A 23,529-nucleotide genomic window follows, 5' to 3' on the forward strand; every position below is an offset into this window, starting at 1 on the left:
CACCTTAAGAATATTGAATACCAAGGCAAAATCTTTAAAGGGATAGTTCACACAAAAATAAAAATAATGTTACTATTGACTCATCCTGATGTTGTTTTAAACCAGTATGTTATAAACTATGGAGAGGTGGGAACATTCACACACAAAAAAGAGAAGAATCTGTATACTTCAACTATGAATAAGATAATATGTTTAATATGACAATATGGACGAAATAAAATGAATGAATAAATTGCAAAATAAATAAATAGCATAATAAATGGTTCCCTTTGTTAACATTCATTAACTACATTAGTTAACAAGAACTAACAGTGGCAAATACTTCTAAAGCATTTATTAATCTTAGTTCATGTTATCTTTAACATTTATTAATATGTTATTAAAATCAAGAGTTGTATCTGTTTATATTTAATGGATCTGGGCTAACATGAACTTACAAAGAACAGTTGTAATTTTAATAACTAACGCTACCAAAGATTATTAAACACTGTAACAAATGTATTGCTCATTATTTAATGTTAGTTAATGAATTAAATATCCTTCACTTAATACCTAAACCTTGACTAAACCTTATTGTAAAGTGTTACCAAATAAATAAATAAATATTAGTGCTGTCAATCTATAAAAAATTAACTAATTAATCATGATTAATTGCACATAACATTAAAGTTTTTAATACATTTTTATATTGTAATACTTTCACACTGAATCTCCAAAATAATGTAGAAACAACATAAAGATGGTATATTTTAAATATTTTGTTTAATGCCATCTTTTTACTAAGCATTATAAATGAAGGCCAGTATTAGTGACATCAGTACTGACACTGATGTCTTCATTAAATTTTTTTTAATTATAGCCATTAAACATCACAGTATAATTGAAAGCAATCAATTTTAACATTTAATAGGCTTTAAAATATATAACTTTTAATTTAAGTGAACTTAAAACAATTTTCACTTAAACCCATTGTAATAAATGTGACATTTAGCTGTGCCTTGGGCTCAGCGCCCAAGATTTTTTCTACTGGGCCAGTTGGGCCGGTTCAGATGTTTACCTGCCCTGCTAAAATGCAAAAAAAGTTATTGTTTTTGACCCATGTAACCTTGTAAACAGTGCTGTAAGATTTTCAGGTAGGTCTAACAGGTGAATATACAGAAATTGAATAATCAAACACTGCATAAATTATAAATTGAATATAGATTAATCCTTATCAAAGCTACAAAAGTTATTCAGTCAAGAGGAGTGAGTGATTTTCTCTTTGTCTTTCGTTCTTTGATTAACGTCAATGATTTATTAGGCTTACAGGTTTATTAGGCTGCTGTCACTAAGACCTGATGCACATGATGCAGATCTGACAAACATCCTATTTTCTTTATGTTCATTTAACACTTTTTAACTCATTCAAGACTGTGCTTAGGAGGATACTCAACAAAACAGGAATTTTAACATAATTTTGTGTGTTTTTGTCCATTCAAGCAATGCGGCACTGGTATTCTGTGTGCAGGTTTTGGATGTTTGTTCAGAGAGAGCCGCTTCACAGACAGCGTGCCAGTACAGATTTAAGTTCTTTTTTTCGTCTTATCGCGCTTGAATGTTTTAATAGCACTTGAATGAATGATAGCTTGTTCATATATTGTAACGCAGTTCAATATTTTGAAACAGCAAAATTAACTGTGAATAAATAAATAATTACACAGAAAAATAATAAAACTACAAAAAAAACAGCAAAATAATATGTGAATCAACAAAGAAATAAATAAATAGAAATAAAAATGATAAAACTGCAAATAAATAAACACAAACAGGGACACAAAAGCTTAAATAGGCAGCTGGAGAGTATGTTCTGTGTTCTATTTCCCTATTTCCATTTTTTCAGTACAACTTGGGGGTTGTACTGAAGGAGTACAAAACTTTTTGTCAAGAAAACAACCTGTCTGTACTTCTGAATGGTGTGAGAAGCATCTGCCTCTCACCTCTCTCCTTCTATGTGTCCTTCACTTCTCTTTTCTTAACACCTTATGCTCCCTCTCGATCATTTCACAGAGTGTGTGTCTCACAGGGATTGCTTGAGTAAAAAAAGGAAAAAGAAAAACAAGAAGGGACATACAACTGTCAAGCACCGCTGATTGAAACTGCAAGGTCATTTTGAAGAGTGAGAGAGGAGGGGAGAGAAAGAGACGCTCTCTCGCACGTCTGTCTCACTCCAGCAGGATGTGTGTGTACGTGTCTGTAGCCCAGAGACGCTGAACAAAAGAAGAAGCTCTAACAGGTGGATGATACATAGCTAAACGACTCTTCACCCTGATGACTTCAGGGCCTCCTCTCCATCATCGCTCTATTCACTCCTTCTATTCTATTCACACTGCACCTGCCATCTCCTTCCTTAGTCTCCGGCCCCTTCATTCAGCCTCCCCCCTTCCCCTGGCTCACCTTGCAGCTCCCCGCTTTTGCTGTAGAGCTCCCTCCGCTGCTCTCGCAGGTACGCGCTCATGCTAATGGCGTGGGAAGACGACTCAAATCTGCAAAAGAAAGTTGACAAAAGTCAAAAACCACATAGGAAAGCAGGTCAAGGGTTTTCGTTTTAAGTTAACCTGAAATCTAACATATCTGATGGATTGTAAACCTAAGCGTAAGGAGAAAATGGTCTCCCATGAGGCACTTAACCCAGCCTTTTCGTGTGGTCCTTCTCTGCTGTAACCCTTTCGATTCCAATTCAATTCATGAATCAACCTGCGCAAATAAACTTACTTGAATAGAGACTGTTTGGGTCGGACAGGTTTCTTCTTGGAGAAGAATGCTCCGAAGTCTCCGCCGGTGCTGACGTAGGACAGCTGGGCAGAAGGCTCTGCAGCGCTACGGGTGTTTTTGACGTCCAGGTAGTCCATTAGCAGCATCTGAGAGAGCATAAGAGCAGATTGTTGAGTGACATGCAATATTCAAATGTTTATTTAGTCATACATTACAGTAAACAACCAAATTCATTTGACTTCTTGACACTTTAAGCAGCTGTTCCACTACATGCACTCATGATAAACAGTTTATTAGTGCACTTGCAGTCAACTCTGCACTTTATAAACACAAGCAAATGGGTCAAACTTTTTGATGCTAAGGACACCCAAATGAGATGACTGCTTGTGAAAAGACTCCTTTCCTAAAATATAAAGACAGCAGTATATTTTCATGCATATAGAATCATTTATACTGTATTTATACTGCAAGAAAAAGCATGATATAGCCTACACAAAATGTTATTGACAATATTATTATCATAATTTAAATCATTTAATATTTATTCATCTGTATATCGTTTCTCCCCACTATTAGACTAATGATATATACACTACTGTTCATAAGCTTGGGGTGAGTAAGACTTTTTAATGTTTTTGAAAGAGGTCTCTTATGCTCACCAAGGCTGCATTTATTTGATCAAAAATACAGAAAAAAAAAAAAAGTTTTCTAATTTAATATATTTTAAATATATTTGTTGTTGGGGTCATATAATGCCACTTTTACAAGATGTAAAATAAGTCTCTCATGTCCCCAGAGTGTGTATGTGAAGTTTAAGCTCAAAATACCCTACAGATCATTATAGCATTTTAAATTTGTCACTTTTTGAGGGTGAGCAAAAATGCTCAGTTTTTGTGTGTGTCCCTTTAAATGCAAATGAGCTGCTGCTCTCAAGAAGAGGGCGGTGTTTCAAGAGCTTGTGTTAGCAGCTCCGATTAACATTACCTCACGCAGACTCACTGAAAATGTCAGAAACTGTTCAGCCTTTTATGTTCAAACCGGAGTCGGACAATGATGGAGAGACTCAAGAAGAAGTGACAACATGTAGAATGCAACAGGACATTTCTGAACGGATAGTTGATGAATTTATGTAGCTGATGCGGAGTTAACTATCTTAAAGTCATTAATTAACATTCTTTCCTGATAATCTATAAATCGCTCATGTGGGAACTGCTGTAAGATGCCTACAGAGCCAGAGAATATATGCTGCATGAAGATAGAACAGGTATAGTTTAGTTTAATTACGGTTATAACTTGTCATGTTGTCATCTTGCTTTTATGACATGCTATTGCATTTGTGTTACATACTGTAAAGCAATAACATGGCCTCTCCCCCTTTGTTGCATGTTCTCCGGGGCAGGGTTTATGTAAATATTAGGGTTAATGATATCACCAACCCGGGAAGAAGATCGTTGTAGTCCCTACCAGCCGTTTGTTGTAGTCCTTCTTTAAAAGAAAATATCTCACTTTGCTTTGAACTTCCTAACTTTGCAGATGTTGTTTATGCTCTAACAGCAACATTACACACTAACTAAAGTTAAAAAAGTAAAATCATAATAAACCACCCCTTTAATAAATTCCTGTGATGGCAAAGATGAATTTTTAGCAGCCTTTACTCCAGTCTTCAGTGTCACATGATCCTTCAGAAATTATTATATTATGCTGATTTGGTCTCCAAGAAACATTTCTTATTATCAATGTTGAAAACAGTTGTGCTGCTTAATATTTTTGTGAAAATACATGTGATACATTTGACAGTATTCTTTGATGAACAAAGTTCAAAAGAACTGCATTTATTTCTAACAACTTAAAAAGATTTTTACTGCCACTTTTGATCAATTTAATGCTTCCTTGCTGAATAAAAGTATTAATTTTGTTTAAAATAAACTCTTGCTGACCCCAAACTTTTGAACAAACATATCAAATAAAAAAAAACAAACAAAAAAAAAACACTGTACAGCGCTTTACGCAAAAAAAAGTCCTAAAATACATTTTGTAAAATATGTAGTTAAGTTATGCATATCCTTAGTCTAGAATCAGTCTGACTCTGAACGAATCTGTTTCTAGGTTTGTCTCAGGCCCACATCTTTCCAGTCTGTCTGTGTGACTTCAAACGCTTGCCATGTCCGCCAGCAAAATCCCATTAACTCTGATTAAAACTGCACATCCGAGTTCATGAATATCCCATTCAACACTATCCATAACCATTAAGGGAGGTTCAAACAGCTGCAAGAGAACTGAAAAAGAAGTTCAAGTAAACTTTTCCACAAATTAGCAAGCCATTTTCCAATGGCTCCATAATTTAGTGAAGCAATTTGCTTGGTCTATTTCTAAATCCCAGCTGCAAAACAGTCCAAAGTGGAGATGGAATTAGGAAAGGACAGATGGAACTACATCTGACTGATAATAGCATAATTAAACAGAGATAAGAAGGGAACAGTCTATGAGAGGAGGGGAAGCCTCATCAACAGCCATTCCTCAACCCAGAGACAAGTCCAATCCGGCCAGCCCGTTACATTCCTGTCAGATTATTAATTACTAATGCCCATCTGATCCAGTGATGGAGCGGGTCGCGCATGTAGACCCCCAACTTAATTAAATGCCAGCGTTTGCCTGATGAAGGAGTATGGACCCACTTCACTGACCTCAGAGAAGGGAACACGGAACTTTTAAGGCAATTAACCATGGAGGATGGATGGATGATGGGAGAAAGAGAAAGAAAGAGGGATCTCATGAAGAAAACAGTAAACACAGGAAGGGAGACAGATGGAGAGAGATGTACAAGAGAGATTAGAAAGTGATCAGTCAGCAAATTCATCCCAGCAAAGCAAACAACAAAAATGAATGGGCCATTCCTTCGGTACAATGCAGTCCCCCCTCATAAGGCTCTTATTTAAATTACTTTATGCTTTATTAACCATTCAATGTGCCATAGAATAGAAATTTGTCTTTGGAACTGCCATAACAACTAATATTAAAGAAGACGAAGAAGAAGAAGAAGAAGACGAAGACGAAGAAGAAGACGAAGACGAAGACGAAGAAGAAGAAGAAGAAGAAGAATCATAGTATTGGCTAAAATATTTAACAATGTCTAAAAGATGGAAATCATTTAAGTTCTTTCATCACAAAATTACAACTGATACAAAGTGAACATAAGAGTTCATTTAAAAATATAAAACATCACTATATGAATTCAAGTGGATGTCGAAAATCTTGTTTTAATTGCTAATTAATTACAGGTTTTTCCTGTGTCCTCATTATCACTGCCCATATTGTCTTTTGTAATATGCTTTAAATACGTTTCAGTGCCAGAGAAACAGCAGCAGTGTATTTTTTTATGGTTTGTGAGTACTGTAAGTGCATGAAAATATTTGTTGCAAGACATTTAACAGAAAAACATAAGATGAAGGGAGGAAAACTTGAAGACAGAACTCATTATACCACCACCACAGCCAGCAAGGTCACTTTCACTAAAGCGCCTCATGCCTCATCAGAAGTGTCTTCGTCCCCATTATAATGCGGCTTATTAGAGCAGCCTTCGTTTTTCCGTAACAACAGGGATGAAGCGTGGGCAGCAGCAGTGCTGTGTCCATTTTAAAACACCAAACAAGTAGGTGGAAACAACAGAGGCAGCTCCGCCAACAACACAAAGAACTCTCGAATGAGTCTGGCAATAAAACATGCAGAACAAACTGCTGATCTCCAGCAGGAACGTCTAAAAGCACCACGTCAAACAGATACAAAGAGCAGCCCACTTATGATTTATGCCGCCCATGGATGGACACATACTAACAAAAGACCTGTTTAACATTACAGTGAAGTCTCAGAGCCAGAATAGTGTGGTCATATCAGTGTTGAAAGGGCAGTTAATTTATACACCAATCTGTGTCTTCAAGGAGAAAAACCTCTTCTGCAAATGACCTTGTGAAAACACCAAAGATGGGTCAAGATCGACTAGTCGGTTCTGACAATATAGTAGTTTGGTAGATTCCTTGTGAATGAATGATTATCATTGACTTTCCTCAGTAAACATCCTCCAAATGACCTTTTTCTAAAGAAAAGGGAGGACAAAATACAAAATAAAATCACCACTTTGAGCAGCTGTTACGTGATGGACACACTCTGGACCCTTCCATTTCCGGACGTTCATTTCACAAGCCCTCTTCTTTATTGGAGCCTTAAAGACTAGGTTGTTTTAACAGAAGGGAAAAATCAATATTCATGGCCTCTTCCAAGAAAAGACCAGCTTGAAAATGGGCTTGGGAAACAAGAGCCTGTGAGAAACAGCAAATGGCTTTTCACACCAGATAATAAACACAGAGCACACTGGCTGGATTTGTGATGTGCATGAATGCATGTGCGTCAGTATACCCCACTGCTATTACAACAATTCTGCTTCCTTACGGCTCAAAACCATTACAAAGTTTAGCAAAGTGTCTGGAAAACCAAGAGTTAATCTTACTGAACCTTAAAACCCAGCCCTTTGTCTTTGAGGACACATTCTCAATTTAATGAACAGTGAAAAGCAGCACTCATCCCCTCTATTAGCCGCAAATCAAGCTAATTAAAGAAGAAAAACAGTGTTGAAGGATGTGCAGGTGAGCACCTGCTCTCTGATGATAGACATTTGCAAAGTGCTTTAAGAAACGAGGGAAATAAACAAAGCTTCCTGCCTCCCGTCTACCCCTCTTGAGATTGCGAAGAAAACGTTTTCTCTCGTTCCGTGGTTTCCGAGAAGGCATCTGACACCAAAACATGACCATTTCTGAAGTGTTTTTTAAAAAAATGGGTGAATGCATGACCTTCATAACTTTTAAAATCTCACAAAAACTACCAAACTGTGCAATTAAACGGTGCAATTAAAAATGTATGAAATGACTGACAATAAAACTATTATCATTATGAAGGATGGGGCATTATGAACCTGGGATTCTGTCTCCATGGATACCATTACTCATAATAATATAAGCACACACAGGTGTCCGATAAACACATGAATAGAGACACAAATGATCTAATATCAACAGCAGCATATTTGTTATATTTGATGCTAATCATGATGCTACTGACCATGGATGAGTCCAGAAAATATTATCAAAACAATATGAAACTTACTAATTAATAACAGCCACTTCAAAAGTATCTTGTCAATATCAAATATCTATTCAATAAACAAAACCAGAAGAAAAAAGACGAAGCAAACCAAACCAAACAAAACACAAAATAAAAAACAAAAAACAAAAAAACAAAACAAAACAAAACAAAACAAAACAAAACACAAAAAAAACAAAACCAAAACAAGAATACTCAGAATGAGTGTGAGACTCCAAGCTGAAAAACAGATTTGTTCAAGACTAAGACATGGGCAAACAACCACTTGCCACCAGAAAACCAAAAACCTTTCTCTAAAAACACAAGCTGACCTCATCAGCGATACATTGTGACGTCTATGGATTCAAAAGCCTCGCTGAGCCTTTTCTATCCCTCAGCCTGTATTGTATACAGTACTTCTGACATTCTAGTTCAATGTAGATATTACATATCGCATAGAGAGGTCAATGCTTGGAGCAGCATCTCGAGATGTCATTAGCATTCCCCTCAGCGATACTCTGTATGGTCTCACTACGGCCGCTGCTATTACAGAGACGCACATCACAAAAGAATGCATAATTACTGTCATAATTAATGAACATAAGAGTGCCGCTTTTCAAAACAACCAGCGCGTCTCGACCATAAAGCCTGGAGGGAAAAATGAACACTGGGTTTTAAAACATGGAAATGAACTGTTATGATCATTAACCCTGTGGTGGAAATCTTTCAAATCCACAAGCAATATGCAAGCCGTGGCCAGTTACAATAGATCATTTAGGCTAGTACACAACAGCTCATTTAGAGGCCATGTGTCTGTCTATCTCACCGACATGAAACAGAAGCACTTTGCCTCTCCCTCCGCTGCCAGACTAATCACTGTCAGGGCATGAAACGCCTCACTAACACTGTATAATCCAATTACTCTGAGGCTGTGTGGCTCCCACTAAATCTAAACAAGTTGTCAAAGTGGAAAGTTTGTAATTTCCTTTCTTTTTTCCCCTTTCACGCTCTTGTTCCCTTCACCCTCTTACCCATCATTCCCAGGCTCAAGTCCGTGAGGCTTAGGGGAAGGGACAGTAATACAGCGCAAAGAGGGAGATTACAACAAGTGCCATCATTTTTATCTTAAAAATGGGATACAGTCTAGAGCGTGGGACTTGGGTGAGGATTAAGTGAACTTTATAAAAATAAAAAAAAACATTATCAAGACCATATTAAAATAATCAATAATGAATCATTAAGCTCCAGGATTGGTCTGTCAGCAACCAAAAAAAGTAATTATATCAATATCAAAATTCAATATCAAAAATCAAACTAATAAATCTCTTAAATATAAATACTAATATTTGATGGGACACAAATCATAGCAATAATTAAGTTTACTGTAAGAAAACATTAACATATTAATAATTAATAATCAATAATTCAGATATATCCAGGATTGTTCTGTCAGCATAAAAAACAGCCACTTCAAAAGAAAACTTGATCTCGTCAATATCAAAAATAAATCAAAAATCAAATATCTATTCAATATCAATACCAATATCCACAGGGATGATAAAATTACTTTAAGAAAACATTATCACAACCATAAAACTTAACCCAAAATACCACTTTGCTTTCACTTTCACTTCCTAACTTTATTATATTAACAAAAACTATTATTTAACAGCCTTACCTTATACTGTTTGTTCATCAGTGTTAGTGATATTCTTACAATTTATGAGCATGTCAAGTAAAGTGCTTGTGTATGTGTCAGCCATTTTTGAGAAATACATTTGCTTGGTTCAAATTTCAAAAAATTTGGCTCATGGCTTAATGATTATGGGCAAATGTTGGTCCTATGGCCAAACCATTTGAGAACCACTAAAACATCTGTACTTAGTACTGCCAGTTTTGTCCTTTGTTCAGTGGCATTTAAAGTGATAAATGATGTACTAGGACAAATTCAGGATTGGTCTGAAGGGGGCAAACATTTCAGTCAATGGCCACTTCAAAAAGTCATCTATTTACTCCACACACTCCAAAAAAAAAAAAAAAAAAACTCTGCATGGCCCTTTACGAACCAGGTTTACAAGCTCAATATGGATTCTAACACTCACAGACTTTTGCTCAGCTCTCTTCAAGAATGGCCGAGCCACAGTTCAAAGATTCAGGAACCGAAAGAAATAAAGATTATAACATGTCTCTCAGGTCCATCTGTCCATGGCCTTCATGTCTTCAGTGTAATGGAAAGGTCAATGTAATTCCTGTCTCCCACAGGAACAGAGGGAACTTGGTAACAAAAGTTCGGTATTAAGCTAGAAAGACAAGGGTGTATTAGGGTCTCATCTACACCTATGAGAGAACAAGAGGTTATTGTGAAAGTAACCCAACAAGTGACACCAAGAACATCAGGTGCATCGGTGCATGAGGACAGGACCTTCATTCTCACCTGAGACTGAAGTTTGCCTAAGTCACACTCACACCTAAGAACAGTCCCGCAACTCAAGAGTGTCACCGTATGAGAAAAAGTAATGACCGAAAATAACAGAAAAAAGATAGAAAAAGAAAATGACAGCGAAAAAAGGAAAGAAAAAGGAAATAAAAGAAAATGAAATGAACAGAACAGAACACAAAGTAAATAAAGGAAAAAAGAAATATACATAGAAAAAAGAACAGTACGGAGTGAATATAGCAGAAAAAAGAAAAAAATTTAAATAAAATAACAGTAAAGAGAAAGACAAAAAACTCTTCTTCACTCTCCCACATTCTTCATTCCAAAGAGAAAACAGAAAAGGAGCAGCTTTTCTGCATGTCTTCAGAAGATGCTGTGTATTTTTGTGATGGAGTCTGAACTGACAAAACACTGTCGCAGTCAGGTGAAGGGAAGAAGAGATCAGATGAGATTTGGCGATGTGATCAGGAGAGAAATAACACAAATAATTAGGAAAACCTCATCTACCTTAATGAAGATTCTCATCAAGAGCTTACATTATCTCACACCGTGACCACGGGAGACTCCGCAGCCCCTGGCAACCAGCCCGCTTGGGCAAGGAAGCACACTGAACACTTAATATCATCCATTTTTAGCAAAGCCAGGATGACTCTGCAGTATAGGAACACTTCCCCATCCTGTGGCCTCTCCTTTCTTTGCCTTTTCTTCATTTTGACCACCCAATTATTTATTTTTTATTTTTTTGCTGACAAAAACTATGAAAAATTTCCGTACATCCAGGGTATTTACATCTGTCTCAAATGACCACAAATGATGTCTTAAATATGTCTTCAGTGACATCACGCGAGGGACGTGTCCCTTGCACTTTAAATAAAATGTAATTTTGTCCCCCACACACTTTGGGGCAAGTGTGTTCACGTAGTGAACATTATATGTAAATAAATCTGGGTTTAAATTCAAACAGACAAGATAGATATTCAAAACAATGTGAACATTATGAAGCACTAAACACTCTCTTGTAATGTATGTTTCATTCATACTCAAAGCCAGAGGGCGCTGTCTCACAGAAAGTCCAAAACAGACTTATAGAAGTAATAACTTATGACGTTCCAGGAAATCCAGCTATCGCTGTAGCGCAACAAAAAGCAGAAATGTTTTAACTGCCGAAACATGAAGATAGAACGATAGGTAGGTAGGTTGACTGATTGATGACAGAAGACAGGAAGTGAAGCTAACATTGGATTCAGACGTGCCTTGATGCCTTCCTACCTTAGAATGCATCCTCCGAAGGTAGCATTTTTAAGCTTTCGGATGCAGCGTACAAGCTGAAGCTAAGGCTCTAAATAAACAAATTAAACTGTTGCTAGCTAGGGTGTGAGGTGCTCATGCTAATTAATGCTGAAAAAACAGGCAGCAAACATGCACACAGTCGAACCCCTCATCATACGGCAGTTAAATGCATATTTTGACTTCTATAGTCACCTCTCAGAAAGATGCGCCTCGTTACTTAAGGTCTGCGAGGAGCTCAGCAGGGCCTTAGCAACAGTTGGCAGGGCCGAGCTTGTTCTTTCATTACTGCTCTCTGCAGACTGCTTTGAAAGGAGGACTAAGAAAAATACAGGAGGAAGGTACAAGGTCACAGTCTGACTCTTCACCCTGTGTGATGGAGTGATGACAAACCCATTTACTCATTCCCAAGCTGCACTGCCACTCCCATCTCTCTTTCTCTCACTCTTTCTCCTGATTCCTGTCTCTACTGCATGACTGGATCTTCTTTAGACTATCATGCAGCTGAAAAATAATGCTTTGAAAGAGTGCACATGCCATGAGAGAGAATGGAGAGAGATGGAATTGGAAAGAGAGATGCAACAACAAGTTTTGGGAAGCATTTTCCCCTCCTTTGATAGAAATTATCTTATTTTATCCTCGTGGTTGACTTATAATATTAGTAAGGGTGTATTGCGGCAAAAATAATTTTGTAATTTAGTTTTCTCCAATTTCACAGAAAAACCAACAAAGAAATATGAATGCAAATAAATCACATGAAAAACCTGCGGCAGGATTTCCAGCGAGTACTTTTTAAACACACAAACAGACACTAAACGTTGGGCTTCTTGAGAGATTCTCAAAGTTTACATGAACAGCTGGTAATCTCACCTGCCTATCAGTCTGCTGCCAAATACACAAGCACACACATACACACTAAAATACAACCTTTTCCAATTAACACACTCCAATTAAACAAGGCACTTGGGATGAGTTCATGTAGATTATTCACAAAACTTCAGTCACACATTCTTTCTCCACCTGTACCATTTTACAGAAGTGACACAAAACATCTAATAACTATAAACAGCCCTTCTGTTTACTAGTAATTAACTATACAGTTAGTAAATAACAGTTAGTAGTATTTTTTATTTGTTTGTTTTAAATGACAGTTTTAAGTAAGTGTGTGGCTTCTCAGTACTGGGTAGTTGCCAAGGAGTTGCTATGAACAATATGCTGAAGATTTGCAGTTGCTAAGGTCCATTGAATGGTTTCTAACACATTGCTGTCTGGTGGCTGGGGCATTGCTAGGTGGACAGAATAGTCTCTTGCAAAATCCACTTTAATATATTGCATATATTTCACTGCATTCTTTCAGATTCCAAATATATTATCCAGTTACCTGGATCTGCTCTATCGAATGACTTTCCAGAAACTTACCTGTAGGACGGTTTGGATCTTGGCATAGACATCAGCTTGCTCATAGAGTTTGATCCCTTCATGGGCTCCAGTGGGAGAGACGACAATCTGCTGTAGGTGACGGAGAACCACACTGTGAGCCTGGGCCACTGCATTCAACTTATCAAACAACAGCTCGAGCAGTTCCAGCAACAACCTGAAAAGGGAAACAGAGTGAGAAAAAAAAAAAAAAAACACTTCAAAATTGATAAAAAGAATAATTTACATATATAGGAATATAGTAAAATAATTAAAATATTAGCAGGCTAAAATGCAGCAATGACAAGGACGGACGGACGAACGGACAGATGGACAACAGATAGAATAACAGATAGATAGAACAACAGAACAATGGATGGATGGATGGATGGATGGATGGAATGATAGATAGAACGATTGATAAATGGATGGAACGATAGAACAACAGACAGAACGATAGATAGAACGATAGAGAACGACGGATAGATAGATGGATGGAACGATAGAACAATAGATAGATAGAACGATAGATAGATAAAACAATAGATAGATAGATAGAATGATCGATAGAATGATAGAACGATGGACCGATCGATAGAATGATAGATAGAATGATAGAACAATAGATAGAACAATAGATAGAACGATAGATAGATATAAAGGATAGAATGAACAATAAAACGATAGAACGATCAAAAGAATGATAGATAGAACAATAGATAGAACGATAGATAGACAGAATGACGGAACAGTGGAACGATGGAGCGGTGGAACGATGGGGCGACAAATGGATGGATGGATGGATGGATGGAACGACAGAACGATAGATATATAGAATGATAGAATTATCGATGGAACGATAGATATAATGATCGATAGAATGGTAGAACGATCAATCAAGATAGAATGATTGATAGAATGAATGATAGAACGATAGATAGATAGCTAGACAGATAGATAGAAACTGTGAGTATCAAATTTGACAAATGTGTTAACAAATATTGCATTAATCATATCAATTATTAGAATTAGTGTCCATTAAAATCTTAAGTTAACATGTTAACTTTGACAGCCGTAAAATATACATTTTGCTAATCTTTTTTTGTTTGTCTGTTTGTTTACAGAACTCTCAGCACCCCCTTGTGGCCCCTTGGGGGTCCCTGGACCCCAGTTTGAAAACTCCTCATCTAGAGGCTTTCCAAGACAAAGCCACTACTGCAGTCAGTCTGGCTGTCATAAATCCCTCCACATCACCAAAACCGAGCCAAAAGCGGTCCATTCTCTGTTACTAATGAACATGACAGCAGCAGGGTGCTGACAGAATCTCCCTGTTGAGCAGCGGCAGCTGTTCACCAACAACAATTAGCAGCATCTGTCAAACTCTCTGGGTCCACTAGGAGGACACACATCTGTCTGACTTTTGTGGAGTTTACTCATTCGTCCCAGTAAAATGATTCAGAAGAAAACCCTGATAGGCGGAATGAAGAGGTTGGAGGTGACAGCATGATGTAGGGTATTAAGATTGCTGGGAGGTGGAAGACAGGAAGATGATGGATGTTCATGTGAGAGACGGTTCATGATAACACATGTTAAGCTTGATTTACAAAGGACAGGACATAACCCTTGACTCAGACTCAACATGTAAACATATATTACACAGTACAACACTCCTTCATGCAAACATTGCAGAAAGCCAACCCAAAAACCCAAAATATTTACACAAACACATGTGAACCAAGGTGACAAGGTTTGGGTGAATGGCATGGTAGTTGGTACAGTAACGGCATAAGTCTGAAGAGCACAAACCACATGGAACCTGATTGTTTCAATTTGAGCCACTTCCATATGTGGTCCTAAATCAGATACAGGTCTGATGTTTCGCATTCATGTGACTTTTACGTCATGTTAGATCAACATTTATCACAATTCTGTGCTGACTGAAGTCACTCCAAAGATTTTACATACCGGTGGGTCTTTGGTCACCGTGAATATGAAAGACTGCAGCGAAGTCAGTCAGTGGCGGGACAGTGAGCTGTTATACTCATAAATATTAAGGTGACAGCTCTATACAAACAAAATTTAAAGTGAAAAGTACACGAGAAAACCTTTGCTCTCTTTCTTCTCATCCTCGTCTACGTCCTTCTTATCATCTGCAAACAAATTCGCTGGCTTCCATAGCACATCACCTTATAAATGAATGCATAAACCCTGACTTTAGTGGCCTTTAGTGCGAGTCAGTTCAGGACTGTGACCAGTTCACATTCGAATCTGATATTAGTCACATTTGAAAACCTAATGTAAACAGCCACACAAAGAAATCGGATCTGAGCAATAAATCTGAATCATGCGGGTCAGTTCAGGACTGTGATGAGTTCACATTCAAATCTGATATTAGCGACATTTAAAAACCTAATGTGAACAGCCACACAAAGAAATCGGATCTGAGCAATAAATCCGAATCATGCGGGTCAGTTTAGGACTGTGACCAGTTCACATTCGAATCTGATATTAGCGACATTTAAAAACCTAATGTAAACAGCCACACAAAGAAATAAGATCTGAGCAATAAACCCGAATCATGCGGTTCAGTTCAGGACTGTGATGAGTTCACATTCGAATCTGATATTAGCGACATTTAAAAACCTAATGTGAACAGCCACACAAAGAAATCGAATCTGAGCAATAAACCCGAATCATGCGGGTCAGTTTAGGACTGTGACCAGTTCACATTCGAATCGGATATTAGCCACATTTAAAAACCTAATGTGAACAGCCACACAAAGAAATCGGATCTGAGCAATAAATCCAAATTGACAACTAAGGCTTGCAGTGTGAACGTAGCCTTTGTCACATCATGTTAGGACACCATGTAAGGGCATACTTTTCACTGTGAACTGTAATGCAGCAGTGACTTCCTTTTTCTGTTGAGGTTTCCATAGAAACAGAGCCCTGCCTCAACTTTCAAGATAGCACACACAGACACACAAGTAAACACTGAAAATGCTCTATGGCTAAAATGGGACCTCATTTTAACTCAGGTCATCTGGATGTTTTCAGCTGGTTTACCTTTTACAGGAAACAGATTTATGAACTGCCATATTAATTCAGCAGTGCTTTGTGTGTTATTTATCAAGGTAATTACATTGTATGATACATTAGCACATTCAGATGAAATTCACATTTATACACAAAACCATTTCTCAAATGAGTTTGTGAAAAATGGAAATGTCTCCTATATTACTAAAGTTTCCAGTATAATAGTCACTGCTTTCAAAGAAAAGCCCCCGTTTATATTATCATTAAAAGCACACAATGAAATTTCAGTAGATATTCACTTGCACACTGGAAGCTCACTTCCAAGAGAACAGCGGAGGGCAAACATTAAAACCCAGAGAATGGCTATGGAAAAATAAGCAATTGAGAGTTTTGCCTTGGGTAAAGAGCGTTTCTTCAACAGCCTTCATTATCTCTCTCTTTTTTCCCCCTTGCTTTTGTTTTTCTCAGTTAGAGCCGATGCTTAAGCAGACCCTGGCCGCGACTCGCTTTTATGGATTACACCATTTCTGGAAATGAGGGAGGTATGAATGCCACATGACAGATGAGAGCATTGATCCAGCGAGCCATCATCGGGTAAAGTGAGAGAGCGAGAGAGAGCGCAATAAAGAAGGAAAACAATGGAAACCAATCACACTTCAGCACAAATGCCTTCCAAAGTGCTTCCCTTAAAAACAAAATCACTGTAAGAGGGAGAACTACATCTAAAGTGACTGTCATCGGCAGTTTTTATTTCCTACATCATTTAAGGATATAATTTAATAATTCTCGCCCTGTTCGTGATTTGTCAGTACGTCTTAATGTAAAGAAATAAATTTGTTTTAATAATCTTCCATCAAAACATAATAACAACTTTCGTGATCTGATGCAATCAAGGCCATGTAGGCAGGGAAAAACAAAAATCAACCAATAATATCATAGATTAACACTTCACTTTTCATAATGCAATCACAAGCCAAATGCTAAAATCAAGTCTCGCCTTACATGTAGCTGCACTAGGAAAATTGCAAATGTCTCAAGTAAAAAGTGTTATGCTCTCTTTAAATGAGTGTCTTAACTACAGATGCTTGAAACTAGAGGTTCGTGGGACCTGGTGCAACAGAGTGCGGCGTGGAACAGTTTTGAATTGCTGAGTGTGGATGCGGGAGCAAAGATACTGATATGTGCAAGGGATCCAGGAGAAAGAAATGACTTGTGAGCTCCCGCAAAATATAATTATCTAACAATAACAGCACGCAGAAGTCTGTAACTGGAGATCTCAAGTGGAAATTGGAAAAAATAGCATGTACTGTAGACACCAGAACGTAACAAAATCTAACTGGACCAGGACTGAAAAATCAGCATAGACACCTCTTCCTCTTTCTATGTGCTTTTGCAGGCAGGAACGGGACAAACTGTGTACATTTTGGGCGGGAATGGAATAAAATCTAACATATTTTTGGTGGTAGCGGGAGGGAGCGGTACATAATCTCGCGGGAGCGGGATTGAAAAATACATCCCACGCAGATGACAACTTGAAACGATAAGCCATTGAGCAAATATTCAGTATGGCTGCGCATATTTAGGGAGTTAAAAAGAACAGATTGTGTCTCAAATATGCAGAAATTATGATTTTCATAAAGAAATATGTGCCCTTCCTACTTAATTACGTGGTTATATTTGTTCATAAATAAATTCAAAAATAGAAAATTATTTATAAATGAAAGAAATAAACAAATTCACAAATAAATACTATGAGATTTGGAAATATACAATAAGATTCATAAATATTACATATGTCTTGACAAAACAAAACATGAATTTCAGACTCACACTTTTCCCAGTGTTCATTTGTGCAACTGCATGAATTTATTTGAGCTGTTTGAATATGTCTTTGTCTGTTTTGTTAGTGCCTTGTTTTTTTATTTTTATTTTAACCACTATACAATATTTTGTCATCAATCAATCAACCAATAATCAATCAATCAATAAATTAGGAAACAGCTACAGTATGGTAAATTATAACTCACTCTATTAAGTATTTCAGGGGACCCGTTACCACAGCTTAAATAAATGCATGGTTGCAAGTTTAAAATTCTAATTTATTGTTTTAATTATACCTTTGTTGCAAACATTATTTTGTAGAATTCTGTTGACATAATAATGTTGATCATTACATCAACTTAATATCATCTGTAATTCAAACTAAAATTTCTGCAATAACTGTTTTTTTGGTTGTTTTTCGTTGTTACTTAATGAAATTGTCTTGATAACTTCGGAAATTAGTGGATTTCCCAGCATGCTTTGCTTAGGGACTGGATAAAGAGAATAAATGTTAAAATTAAGTGTTCATTTAATTGTTTTTTTTAGTGAAGAGAAAGACCGGTTAGTGTTTAATGCTGTTATGTTTGACATTTAAAAGAGTTTCTGTAATATTGAAGTTTTTCTGGTTACCATTGTGCTGAAGAGTAGATACATATAGGTAAACACTACATTGACACTATAAGCAATGATTGCGCTAATGCCAGTGACAAGTAATATTTTACTTGTTCATTAAATATACATGTTAAATAAGTTATGCTAGCATGTGCTATGATAGCTGTTGATTTGAACTGAAATAGACAAGATTAGCCTATTTGGTTCCAGGGCTACAACTGTTGTTGGAGCAACTTTTTTTTTTTTTTTTTAAAGTAATCAACTTAAAAATTTGTGTTTATGCTACAAATTATTAAGTTCCTCTAACTCAATGTAGCTTGTTCGTTGAACGTAAATTCACTCAAAGTTGTCACAACTCAAAAAAAAATGATGCAAACTTAATTTTTTTTTGTTAAGCCAACACATTATTTTTTAGAGTGTATGAATATTTACGGCAGATAGAAAATTTCAACTGATGCTACTAGCCCCATCATCCCATTAGCTTTTACCTGGGCTGGTTGTCCTGTGCCAGGTTCTCTCCTCTCTGGTAGGCGTGGTCAGCGATCTGAGTGGTGGATCTCTTGAGGATTTGCTTGAGCTCAGGCTCCAGACGCTCCATGATAGCTTTAATGGTCTCAGGGATCTTCTTGAGTTTGGCCAGAGCTTTGATCAGGATCCCCATGAACTCTGCGCTGTTCTCCTCTGGGTCCACGTCCTGGTCCTCTCTCATTTCCTGCAGCTCACGGGCTGCACAAACACACATGAACTCCATGAAGATCATTACAACAATATATAATTACAGCAGAATGACTTCACTGAATGGTTTATGGAACAGCTAAATAAGTATAAATGCAACCATGACAACAACTAAACAGTAAAAGGTAGTAAAACTTTATGATATGATTTTAAATGAATTGTTAAATGGTTTAATATTACATAACTATTTAAAGGTCACTAATGCACATTCCAATTTGAATATATTAATGAATAAATCTGAATATGTATTAAATGTACTAACAATCTGTTAAGATTTATATATTAGAATGTTAATGTTAATGTTATTACATTTAATTTATTCTGAAGTTTTTTATATAGAGCTTTTACAGGGAGAAAGGTTAGTAATGTTAACGTAAAGTAACCTACAATGAACCTTGAACTTATAATGCCTGCAATTTAAACAGATTTTTAGAGTCATCTTTAACAATGTTTCAGTGGTACGTTTCATCATTTTATAATCATTCCCTCCCTTCTCATCAGCACACTCCTTAAAAAACCTGCATAACACATCTCTCCATATTCACCTGCTCAATAGAGTGATCGTACAGTGAAGTGCTTATTTTCCTGTCTGCTAATACCCTCAAATCCAATGACTGTTTAAAATGGTCTTAATGTTTATGGCAAGTTAATGGGCTCAGGTTTTTCTTTTTCACCCCCCCAAACTGTAGCTTGCTAAATAATTACTACAATTACCACCGACAAATGATGTGCAAAAGGCCATTAGACAAAATAGGCGACAAAAGGGAAGCGTCTTCCGCAGCAGGGGAAATGTTGTCTGATGGCGTCACCCTATCACACATAAAGCACTGCGACAGCAATAATTGCGAGCGTTTCGTGTAATGTGAAGAAAACTGCAGGCAACACAGGAATTATTCTGGCTTCTACCTGCTTTAGCAAAATCAGAGCAAATAAGAAAAATTAAAGTGCGAGTAATCATCTAAAGTGAAATAGATAGGCAGATAGAACGACAGACAGACAGACAGATAGATAGATAGATAGATAGATAGATAGAACAAACAGACAGACAGACAGACAGATAGATAGATAGATAGATAGATAGATAGATAGATAGATAGATAGATAGATAGATAGATAGATAGATAGATAGATAGATCTACAGACAGACAGACAGACAGATAGATAGATAGATAGATAGATAGATATGTCAATAGTTGTTCTGAAAATTGACAGCATGTCAGAGACAGTGTAGGAGAAACAGACAGCTGTGGGTGGGTTGGTGGGTCTGATAACAGTCTCTGAGCTCACAGTGGAGTCGGCCCCACACAGCAGAGCACGGATAACAAGGCCCGCACCCCCGCTGTGCTGACAGTGCTGCATGATTAATATCGTAAGAGAGTATCTCATCTGCACCGGTTAATATGCTTACTGAAACATGATGTACTGAGATCATGAAACCTGAGAGAGCGTGTTCTTGTGTGTGTGCCGACACATCTTTTTTAGAGATGCATGAAAGTGAGTCACTGTGTAATTGTAAAAGAGAAAATTGGTATGTCAAAGTATTAGTGTGTGTATATTACAATGACCATCTCCATGTACGTATAATAGCAGTATGTGTATGCCACTGCTTTCAGTAACACAAAAAGCAACATCTGCAAGTTTTTTCTTATCTGTGGCAGCCCCCAGTGCCATATTAATAGACACAGTGACACTGGTCAGACGTGTCCTAATGATTTAATTAGCACTTTGAACACTGGCAGACAATATGGAGCACCAGGCCCAACAAAATCACCTCTCACTTCCTAACGGCCCGGACACCCGCTGTTCCCTTCAGTACAGCAGAGAGGAATCCATCATTCAAATTATGAGCCACTAAATCAAGTTCTAATTCACTTGCTCTCTCTCTTGCAAAAGTAGCACTCTATATACTCTCTTTCAATGGCTAATGGCAGTGTTTGGGGTAATGCATAACAAGTAACGCAAGTTACGTAACCAGATTACTTTTTTCAAGTAAAGTAACGCATTACTTTTACATTTACAACAAAATATCTTTTTCAAATACTTTTTCAGTTACTTTGTTTTCCCATTTATTGGCTGACACTTCTTCTGTCCCCATCTTGAGAGAAATCAGGAATAAGCGCAGAGGCGTTGTGTGCTCTGTCTAAACATGATGGTTATTCTAGACTAGTACTAGACTAAATGTGGGCATACATTGGCCCAGTCCAAAATGGCACCCTAAACCCTCACGGTCTTCCTCTTAGTCCGCACTTTCGTGACGCAATGGCACTTTGACTGCCAGGTGAAGTCCTCTGTGTAGCTCGCAGACTTGCGGGCTCAGCTGAAGTGCGCATCGAAAGCGCATAGCGGCCGCAAAGGAGGCGCTCGCGAGCACACTTCTGAAACCTAAAATGATGAATAGGACACCCTACAGTCTCGTGGACTTAACAGACACACGTACGCGGCAGCCATTTTAAGTCCACAAGCCCGAAAGTGCACAGAAGTGTGCTATTTGGGATTCAGTCATTTACTCATTTACTTTTCCTGCATCTTATTCTTCTGTATTCCAAAATGGCAGCACAGCTGAAAGGCTTGTTTGTTTGAACTGCGCCCTCTACTGTACAGGAGTGAATTTACATTTCCTTCAGCCTGAGGCTAATTCGTTTCACTTTTAGTGTGAAAGGGCCTTTACATTTGCAAAAAATATAACTTTTCTGTTGTTATAAAAACAAACAAACAAACAGCCCAGCTCAGATAAGAAAAAGTAACGCAACAGTAACGTAACACATTACTTTCCATAAAAAGGTAGTAACACAATTAGTTACTTTTTTAGGGAGTAACACCACATTTTAATACATTACTTTTAAAAGTAACTTTCCCCAACACTGGCTAATGGTCACTTTGTCTTATCGTACGTTGTGAACATATCAACATTTTGGTCAATGAAAATGTTTGGACAAAAAAAAACATTTTACTTTTTGACCAAAATAGAAAATACTTAACTAATTATAACTAAACTAAATGTGCCTATTATATTGCACTGTAAATGTATTGTATTTGTAAATGTATATGTATATTATATTTAAAATCAATAAATATTCATTTTAAATGTATAAATAAAACATTTAAACATTTATTCAATTCACTGCATCTCTAATAATTAGCACCATATTTTGACTGTAAAAACACATTACAACAATACTACAATTTTATATTTAGGTTTGGTTTTTGGCCCAGTGTTTCCAGAATTTTTGTCATTTCTGTTGTTCTGTTTGTGGAGGTTCTTACTGCTGGATGTTCCTGGGGTGCTGAACTGTGAGGGTTCTGTGAGCTTGCGTGGAGTGGACAAACCACCGACATCCAAAACAGATGTGTCCTTTGGAGCAGACCTGAAAAAAACAACAACAATATAGGTAAATCTTATTTCCTTCTTCACGATAGAAACCATTTTCAGAATGACAGCAGCTGTTGTTTAAACATTCATAAAAAGACCAGCCATGAATGTTTTATGAAAATAATAGAGAACTTTCCGCAAAAACATTGCCATTAAAGTGGTCAGAACAGGAAGAATCAAACAAGGCAGATTGCGAAACACGAGAGAGACGAAATGAATAAAAATCCTGCCAGAAAATTGCAGTCGCGTCATGACCCTGACTAATAAATCACTTCTCCTCATGAAAGCGTCGCGCTATAATTACATGGCCATAAACAGAGCAGTGGAAGAGCGACAAACATGGACGCTCAATTCTGAGATCAAAAACACTATTACAAACAACTCCACACTTCAGCCCTGCGGGGTCACCAACCTGCATTAGCTTAATGCGCTACACCGCTGCGCCTTGTCTAATCTGCGAGAATTAGCATTGCAGAGGCAGCCGTGGCGGTTCACACGGCACGCTGACGGAGGGGGTCAGCAATCCCCCGGCGACAGTGCGCACGTGGGCGGCCGTGTCGCCATCGAGAAAAGCAAAAACCTATTATCATTCCTCTCGTGCTCATCCGAGAGGGTGCGAATGACTTATCTCTGTTTGTGCTGAATGCCGGCATCAGTGCCACGGCGGCCAGGCCATGAAGAGAACAGTCGCAAATCAGCTAATTACACGACTCTGGTGAGAAGGATGCAACAGGGCCAGAGAGGCTTTGTTTACCAACAAGCTAATGATTTAAGAGCTTAGTGAACGAAGCCTTCAATAAAGAATTAATATTGTGATTTCCCTTCAAGATAGCGTAATCACCCCGTTAGCAGCCTGTTATTAATTGAAGCAGAACTATACTGAGATTCAGAAACAGACTTTAAAGAAGAAGCGTGACACATTTTTTACGTGTCA

General features: G+C 37.4%; 1 protein-coding gene across 1 annotated transcript in view; it reads right to left on the bottom strand.

Annotated features, from left to right (window-relative positions):
- Positions 1-23,529, bottom strand: part of exoc4 (exocyst complex component 4) — a 129,871-nt gene that overhangs the window by 92,484 nt on the left and 13,858 nt on the right. The window contains exons 5-9 of the mRNA XM_051890766.1: positions 22,490-22,590; positions 18,979-19,216; positions 13,025-13,199; positions 2,752-2,897; positions 2,434-2,522 (exon numbers count right to left, since the gene is read on the bottom strand). Coding sequence (XP_051746726.1) covers positions 2,434-2,522; positions 2,752-2,897; positions 13,025-13,199; positions 18,979-19,216; positions 22,490-22,590 — 749 coding nt within the window. The remainder of the gene's footprint in view (positions 1-2,433; positions 2,523-2,751; positions 2,898-13,024; positions 13,200-18,978; positions 19,217-22,489; positions 22,591-23,529) is intronic.

Source organism: Ctenopharyngodon idella, chromosome 4 (genome assembly GCF_019924925.1).
Source record: "Ctenopharyngodon idella isolate HZGC_01 chromosome 4, HZGC01, whole genome shotgun sequence".
Taxonomy (NCBI): Eukaryota; Metazoa; Chordata; class Actinopteri; order Cypriniformes; family Xenocyprididae; genus Ctenopharyngodon; species Ctenopharyngodon idella.